Here is an 8,795-nt window from a genome sequence, read left to right as displayed (position 1 = left end):
TTGAGCGGACCCCAGACCTCACAACCATAAAGGTTGTAACTGATTCAAGGTATTTTAGCCAGATCCTAATTGGTATGTCAAATGTTATGTTCCTTTTGATGGCACAGAAGGCCCTTCTTGCCTTGTCTCTCAGATCGTTCACAGCTTTGTGGAAGCTACCTGTAGCGCTGATGTTTAGGCCGAGGTATGTATAGTTGTTTGTGTGCTCCAGGGCAACGGTGTCTAGATGGAATTTGTATTTGTGGTCCTGGTGATTGGAACACCATTATTTTTGTCTTACTGAGATTTACTGTCAGGGCCCAGTCTGACAGAATCTGTGCAGAAGATCCGCATAGGTGCTGCTGTAGGCCGTCCTTGGTTGGGGACAGAACCACCAGATCATCATATAATGTTCTATGTTTTTCCTCCAACTCGCCCTCCTCTCTCTCTTGTTATTGTGTAAGAGTCTTGGATTCCTTTCTCGTGGTTGTGTGTGTGTGTGTGTGTTGTGTGTGTGTGTGTGTGTGTGGGGTTTGCTGGAAGTCTTGAAACCATTCTTTCCCAGAGGACAATTTCTTCTCTTTGTTGCTCAGCCCTCCTGTGATTGTTATAGCTCACACCTGTGTGTGAGAGGATGTATCTGACTGAGCTTCCCTCATGGGACTGATGGGAGGGATATGGGACTGATGGGAGGGATAGGACTGATGGGAGGGATATGGGACTGATGGGAGGGATATGGAGAAGAAACACATACTGGAGGGAGGAGGAGAGAGATAAGTAGAGAGAGAGGAGGATTTTACCCCCCTGTCCCTGTCCCTACACCCTGGAGGATTTTACCCCCCTGCCCTGTCCCTACACCCTGGAGGATTTTACCCCCTGTCCTGTCCCTACACCCTGGAGGATTTTACCCCCCTGTCCCTGTCCCTACACCCTGGAGGATTTTACCCCCCTGTCCCTTCCTACACCCTGGAGGATTTTACCCCCCTGTCCCTACACCCTGGAGGATTTTACCCCCCTGTCCCTACACCCTGGAGGATTTACCCCCTGTCCCTGTCCCTACCCCCTGGAGGATTTACCCCCCTGTCCTGTCCCACACCCTGGAGGATTTTACCCCCCTGTCCCTACACCCTGGAGGATTTTACCCCCCTGTCCCTGTCCCTACACCCTGGAGATTTTACCCCCTGTCCCTGTCCCTACACCCTGGAGGATTTTACCCCCCTGTCCTACACCCTGGAGGATTTTACCCCCCTGTCCCTGTCCCTACACCCTGGAGGATTTTACCCCCCTGTCCCTGTCCTACACCCTGGAGGATTTTACCCCCCTGTCCCTACACCCTGGAGGATTTTACCCCCCTGTCCCTGTCCCTACACCATGGAGGATTTTACCCCCTGTCCCTGTCCCTACACCCTGGAGGATTTTACGTCCCTGTCCCTACACCCTGGAAGATTTTACCCCCTGTCCTGTCCCTACACATGGAGGATTACCCCCCTGTCCCTGTCCCTACACCATGGAGGATTTTACCCCCCTGTCCCTGTCACCTACACCATGGAGGATTTTACGTCCCTGTCCCTACACCATGGAGGATTTTACCCCCTGTCCCTACACCCTGGAGGATTTTACCCCCCTGTCCCTGTCCCTACACCCTGGAGGATTTTACCCCCCTGTCCCTACACCCTGGAGGATTTACCCCCCTGTCCCTACACCCTGGAGGATTTTACCCCCTGTCCCTACACCCTGGAGGATTTTACCCCCCTGTCCCTACACCCTGGAGGATTTACCCCCCTGTCCCTACACCCTGGAGGATTTTACCCCCTGTACCCTTAACCTAAAAGTCCTCAGAGATGTGTAATTGGTCTCAGTTGAGAAACACTAAGAGTGGATTGTTCTGAACCACAGCTCTGAGTCAAGCTGCACCACTGCTTTGCCCAACAACAACAACAGGGGGACTGTAGGTAGGAGTAAGGTTTGGAATGTAGGGTTGTGGAATGTTCTAGGTTATGTGTCACGAGTTCTAGAACTGCCTGAGACCCTGAACCATGAATTCAGAAACAACTTTACAATACTGCTGTGGCACAGCTACAACGACAGTCTGGTCACTGCTGTTTCAACCAAAACGCTCCTACTCACCATCACATCATTCCATGGCAGCCAAGTTAGTTCCTCCTAGATAATATCTGACAAAGGATCATTTTCTGAATTTGAAACAATTATCCCTCCTACCCTCTCTTCCCCCCCTCTCACTCTCTCCGCTCGCCTCTTTCTCTCTCCCTCTCCCTTTCTCTCTCACTCTCCCTCTCCAGGCCCTGTAAAACGTGCAGTGCAGTGATGTGCTGGAGACGTTGTGTCTGGTGTTTTGTGAGCTGATGTGAACTGTCTACTGGCCAGGCTGACTGTCCCTCCCCCCTCTCCCTGGCACTCTCACACAACCAGAAACTACAGGCCCAGTTCCTCTCACACAACCTCAACACAGGTACATACACACTCCTGTTGACAGATAACATGCTCATGTTTATTCATATATATTCATATTCATTTGTATTCATTCACATATTTACATGTTTATTCCTGTTTAATAATTACTGGGCGTGTTTTATTCCTGTTTAATAATTACTGTGCGTGTTTTATTCCTGGTTTAATAATTACTGTGTGTGTTGTGTGTCTGCAGAGCTGCCTCGGTCGGAGGTGACTGGGGTCATGGAGCCTCAACACTATTCACCACAGCACCCCGTCACTCACAATGGCTTCCTTTCAAGACCGCCTCCATGGTCCGGCCTATTACGGAGCGCAAGGCCAGGGAGGGTGAGCCAATCACACACACCCTAGTTTCTTCCTTAGTTCCTTGTCCTTCCCCTAGTCCTTCCCAGTGTCTTCCTCGAGTCCTTTCCGCTAGTCTCTTCCCCTAGTCCCGTAGTCCCTTCCTTTAGTCCCTTCCTCTAGTCCCGTAGTCCCTTCCTTTAGTCCCTTCCTCTAGTCCCGTAGTCCCTTCCTCGAGTCCTTTCCGCTTGTCCCTTCCCCTAGTCCCGTAGTCCCTTCCTTTAGTCCCGTAGTCCCTTCCTCCAGTCCCGTAGTCCCTTCATTTAGTCCCGTAGTCCCTTCCTACAGTCCCTCCTCTAGTCCTGTAGTCCCTTCCTCCAGTCCCGTAGTCCCTTCCTCGAGTACTTTCCGCTAGTCCCTTCCCCATGTCCTGTAGTCCCTTCCCCTGATCCTGTAGTTCCTTCATCTAGTCCCGTAGTCCCTTCCTCTAGTCTCGTAGTCCTTCCTCGAGTCCTTTCTGCTAGTCCCTTCCCGTAGTCCCTTCATCTAGTCCTGTAGTCCCTTCATCTAGTCCCGTAGTCCCTTCCTCTAGTCCGTAGTCCCTTCCTCGAGTCCTTTCCGCTAGTCCCGTAGTCCCTTCCTCGAGTCCTTTCCGCTAGTCCCTTCGCCTAGTCCTGTAGTCACTTCCTCTAGTCCCGCAGTCCCTTCCTCTAGTCCAGGGGTGTCAAAGTCAAATGGACGGAGGGCCAAATAAAAAATTTAGCTACAAGCCGAGGGCCGGACTGTTCGAATGTTCATTGAAATTTTTTTAAATGACGCATATAGTCTAGTGAAACCTAATTGAACCTACTGAAAACCTACGGCAATGGTGTTTCTGCTCAGACTCACATTTAAAAAGAGTTGCCTTTTTTCTGGGCAAACTTCGTCACAAACTTTAATCATGCAGTTTTTGATGAAATCCCCCTCCGTAAATGCCGGGCTGATTAGCGATCTCTTCTGCCAAAATAAAACTGGCCTTGACAGCAGCCTGGCCTTGTGATTTGGCTTTTTGAACAGAGCCTGTCGAGATTTGAGGCCTCGTTTTAATTCCTCTGCCTTTTGTAGCCTTTGTTCCATGTCCATATTCTTGTTTTTGTCCGCGTGTTTCGTTTCATAATGTCGTCTCAGATTATACTCTTTCAGTACCGCCACACTTTCTCCACACAGAAGACACACAGGTTTTCCAGCTACCTCCGTGAACATATACTCCGACTCCCACCTTGTTTGAAACCCCCGTTCTCAGTGGTCCACCTTTCCGTTTTGCCATTTTTTGATGGGTATCTGAAAGTTAATTTTACTGTGATGCTGACGACTGCTGTGCCAATAAATATTGAAATGAAGCAGCCTACTGCTCGGTGCGTCACCGTTGCATTGTGGAAATTAGTATTGGTGCGTGTAAAAGATCTGCGGGCTGCCGGCTTGCTGCGTCTGCGGGCCGGTTCTAATAATAAATCAAGATCATCCCAGGGGCCGTAAAAAACCTTCTCACGGGCCGGATGTGGCCCGCGGGCCTTGACTCTGACACCCCTGCTCTAGTCCCTTCCTGTAGTCCCTTCCTCTAGTCCCTAACTCGAGTCCTTTCCGCTAGTCCCTTCCCCTAATCCTGTAGTCACTCTCTAGTCCCGCAGTCCCTTCCTCTAGTCCCTAACTCGAGTCCCTTCCCTAGTCCGTAGTCCATTCTTCTAGTCCCGTAGTCCATTCCTCGAGTCCTTTCCGCTAGTCCCTTCCTCGAGTCCTTTCCGCTAGTCCCTTCCTCGAGTCCTTTCCGCTAGTCCCTTCCTCTAGTCCTGCAGTCCCTTCCTCTAGTCCCTTCCCTATCCTGTAGTCCCTTCCTCTAGTCCCTTCCCAGTCTCTAGTCCTCTAGTCCCTTTCCGTAGTCCACTAGTCCCTTCCTCTAGTTCTCTTAGTCCCGTAGTTCTCTAGTCTAGTCCCTTCCCGTAGTTCTCTAGTCCCTTCCCCTAGTTTTCAGTCCTCTAGTCCCTTCCTCTAGTTTTCTAGTCCTCTAGTCCCTTCCCGTAGTTTCTAGTCCCTTCCCCTAGTTCTCTAGTCCCTTCCTGTAGTCTCTAGTACCTTCCCCTAGTTCTCTAGTCCCTTCCCGTAGTTTTCATTTCCTCTAGTCCCTTCCCTTAGTTTTCTAGTCCTCTAGTCCCTTCCCCTAGTTCTCTAGTCCTTTCCTCTCACTAGCTCAAGGTGATGCTAGCTTGGTTGAAATGTGTCCTCTGTGAGGGATGTTCTCTGTGAATGATGTGTTCTTCCCCTCTGGTTGCTCTTGTCTCTGCAGAGTTCAGTCGTCGCTGGTGCATGTTAAATGATGGGAACTTTAGTTACTACGAGAGTGACAAGACTTCCACGCCCAACGGTGCCCTGAAGTCTACAAGATAGTCTGTCTGTCTGTCAACACACCAGAGAGACATGGGTACCTACCTGACACTAGTCTTCCATCACTCTAAACCAGTCTGTTTAGCAATCCCGCTCTCTCTCTCTCAGCTATGACCACACGTTTGAGCTGTACTCCTCTCTCTCTCTCTCTCTCTCAGCTATGACCACACGTTTGAGTTGTACTCCTCTCTCTCTCTCTCTCTCTCTCTCAGCTATGACCACACGTTTGAGTTGTACTCCTCTCTCTCTCTCTCTCAGCTATGACCACACGTTTGAGCTGTACTCCTCTCTCTCTCTCTCTCTCAGCTATGACCACACGTTTGAGTTGTACTCCTCTCTCTCTCTCTCTCTCTCAGCTATGACCACACGTTTGAGTTGTACTCCTCTCTCTCTCTCTCTCTCAGCTATGACCACACGTTTGAGTTGTACTCCTCCTCTCTCTCTCAGCATGACCACACGTTTGAGCTGTACTCCTCTCTCTCTCTCTCTCTCAGCTATGACCACACGTTTGAGTTGTACTCCTCTCTCTCTCTCAGCTATGACCACACGTTTGAGCTGTACTCCTCTCTCTCTCTCTCAGCCTATGACCACACGTTTGAGCTGTACTCTGACTCAGAGCGTCTCTATCTGTTTGGAACTGACGACCAAGACAGCCACAAGGAGTGGGTCAAATCCATCACCAAGGTAACCACACACTGACCCTTACCTAGGTAACCACGCATACCTCTGTCAGTGGTCGTCAATCTTTCTCTCCCCTTCAAATKAGTGGATTTGGCTATTTCAGCCTCACCTGTTGCTGACTGGTGTATGAAATAGAGYACACAGCCATGCAATCTCCATAGACAAACATWGGCAGTAGAATGGCCTTACTGAAGAGCTCAGTGACTTTCAACGTGGCACCATCATAGGATGTCAGTTTGTCAAATTTCTGCCCTGCTAGAGCTGCCATGGTCAGCTGTAAGTGCTGCCCTTCCAGCATTGGGGAACATCCTGTGCACCTCCCTGCGAACGTGCCTCATCTATTTCTATGTTGCAGGTTTAAAGCATATTTCCTGCAGTTCTCCACATGTTGTCATGGGGGTGCAGAGAAAATGTTGCCGTTTTTAAGCTCGTTTTCTTGCAATTCTATATATTTTACCATGTCTAATGTGTTTTCATGTGATATTTGAGTGACAAAAAAAATACAACAATATATATGGGCAACATTTTTTTTAACATTAGCTGACATGGGATCTATTGCATCCCACAACTGTCCCAGACTATGTTTGGAATATTTATTTCTCACACAGTACAACAGTCGACCTATTCTATTCTATGGGGGATAGTAGATTGACCTGGCTAGTGCTTTTGCTGTTCGTTAGGCCTACTCATCTTGTTGGCTGATAAAGTAAATGTGGACAATTCTTCCAATATCTTCAATATACACCTCRGAATTGGATAATGACATGCGCATGCACAGTTGCGTCCCCAATGTGTCTGTCTTAACTTTTGTAGCCTGTGAGAAAGACCGGATCACGTGACGGAGAGCCGTGTGACTGAGAGGCGCTTCGTATTTCGCTTTATTTAGGGTGCACTACGGCCACAAAGGGGATGCCACTGTGAAATTCAAGTGCTTGTCAAATTGTGAATGAGAGACTATTGGAGTGTGTACAGCCGGCGCAATAAACAAAGCAGAGCTCATGCCTTTCAAGYGACTTTTTTCAAATCCTCATTACTCATCACAACAGCCCAACGTTTGTAGAACATCTGAAGATACATTAATAAATTGAACATATAGGAGAAGTACCCGTTTCTTTKTTAAACGCTCAACACAACAGCTGCATGTGCCACTGCCTCAAATCATTTGGAGAACATATCCTTTCTATTTTATTCAGCGTTGTTCAACTGTATTCTTCATACTATAAAATAATGTAAAATAATACCACAGGAATTATATGCAGATCTTGTCTTCTGAATGAACTAGTGTTGCCCACAGCCATTTGGCATAGCCACATCAGGATCTAACATAAGGACAACTCAGAGTATGTTATTCTGTTCTTCTGAAATAGACTACATTTTCTTCATATCATGCTTCTTTAGASCTGTCTAAAATAAATCATGGATTTATTGTGAAGGTGTAGACTATATTACATAGATTTATTAGACTTTTTAAAGGTGTAAATATATGGGTCATGACAGTATTATGACAGGTTATGTCAGCKTTTATGACATGGTTATGACCGTACCAAAAATTATTAGGCGGGCCGTCTAAGTGGTAATTTTCATGATGGAAAAACATTTCTTTTGTGAACTTAAATGACCAAAACCAGATAAAATATATATTTAAATAATACCATCTGAGAAACAGCTAGACAGTCATGGAGAATTAAAAAAAAAACGGGTACTCAGGCCACATGCCTATTGATTTAGTTATAATGTTTGAGCAGAGGAACACAGCGTTAGCCATGGCAAAATGCATAGAATTGCAGGAAATTAGCTTTAAAAGCGCTACATTTTCTCACAACTCCATGCCAAACTGTGTCGAAGTGCTGGATATTAGCTTCAAAAAATGCAAAAGGTTTTCTCCACTCAATTGATTTTAAGTTGCAGAAAATGAGCTTTAAAACAACAAAAGTGTTTCTACACTGCCAAGATATTTGTACCTTTTCTAGCTAATATACTATGTTAGAGTTCATACTTCCTCTTCCAATGAACTGTGGGGAGGTCAAAATCTATTATTTTTAAAATGTTGATTTCTTCTACTTACCATTTGCATTCACCTGATAAGACAAGATGTGATTAGTTATTTTTTGCTAACAACTGATGGTGGTCCGTCGGCCGCTGGTTTGCCTGGGCGGGGGTCCCTGGGCGGGGGTCCCTGGGCAAGAAAAGTTTGAAAAGGTAACCACCTAAGTCGCACCTAGGTAACCACTAGGTCAGTGTTTCCCAAATTCTGTCGTGAGCCCCCCCCCCCCGGTGCACGTTGTTGTTATTTACCCCAGCACTACACAGCTGATTCAAATCATCAAAGCTTGATGATGAGTTGGTTATTTGAATCAGCTGTATAGTGCTAGGGTAAAAACCAAAAGTTAACCACTCACACTGACCACCGCCTAGGTAACCACTCACACTGACCATAACCTAGGAAATCAAGGCTCAGCTGTGTGATGGGTCCTTAAACAGATTTAACTCCCCCTCTTCTCCCCAGATGTTTATTCCGTCCAATGCAGAGGCTCTGTTGAGACTGAGCTTTGAGCGGATTGGCCGGCTAAAGTACAAGGACGGGTTGAACCTACAGAGCCCTCGGGTTGGCTGGTTCGCGCTGGTTGGCTCCTCCCTCCATGCCTACCTGGAGGACAGTGAGGAAGAGGAGGAGATACACCTACGCAAACTACAGGAGCTCTGTGAGTACGCACATGCACACACACGCACACATGCATACAAACACACACACACATACACAATTCTTCTTCTATTCTCGTGGGGACCTAAAATGTATTTCCATTTAAATTCCTATTTTCCCTAACCTTAGCTCTAACCCTAAATATGACCCCTAACCTTAGCTCTAATCCTAAATCTGACCCCTAACCTTAGCTCTAACCCTAAATCTGACCCCTAACCTTAGCTCTAACCCTAAATCTGACCCCTAACCTTAGCTCTAACCC

The 8,795-nt window shown here is 47.4% G+C and overlaps 1 protein-coding gene and 1 long non-coding RNA gene across 2 annotated transcripts in view; both read left to right on the top strand.

Moving 5' to 3' along the window:
- Positions 1–2,116: 2,116 nt before the first annotated feature.
- On the top strand, positions 2,117–5,575 carry LOC139025393 (uncharacterized). The gene is made up of 4 exons (XR_011476965.1): positions 2,117–2,449; positions 2,645–2,778; positions 5,054–5,188; positions 5,260–5,575. It is a non-coding gene; the product is annotated as an uncharacterized lncRNA (long non-coding RNA).
- A 24-nt stretch (positions 5,576–5,599) lies between these two features.
- LOC112074385 (arf-GAP with Rho-GAP domain, ANK repeat and PH domain-containing protein 1) overlaps positions 5,600–8,795 on the top strand; it is a 3,570-nt gene continuing 374 nt past the window's right edge. The window contains exons 1-3 of the mRNA XM_070440504.1: positions 5,600–5,609; positions 5,732–5,835; positions 8,339–8,534. Of these exons, the coding sequence (XP_070296605.1) occupies positions 5,600–5,609; positions 5,732–5,835; positions 8,339–8,534 (310 nt within the window). The remainder of the gene's footprint in view (positions 5,610–5,731; positions 5,836–8,338; positions 8,535–8,795) is intronic.

Source organism: Salvelinus sp. IW2-2015, unplaced genomic scaffold (genome assembly GCF_002910315.2).
Source record: "Salvelinus sp. IW2-2015 unplaced genomic scaffold, ASM291031v2 Un_scaffold2612, whole genome shotgun sequence".
Taxonomy (NCBI): Eukaryota; Metazoa; Chordata; class Actinopteri; order Salmoniformes; family Salmonidae; genus Salvelinus; species Salvelinus sp. IW2-2015.
The sequence above is the reverse complement of the archived record's forward strand: the minus strand, read 5'-3'. Positions and strand labels throughout refer to the sequence as shown.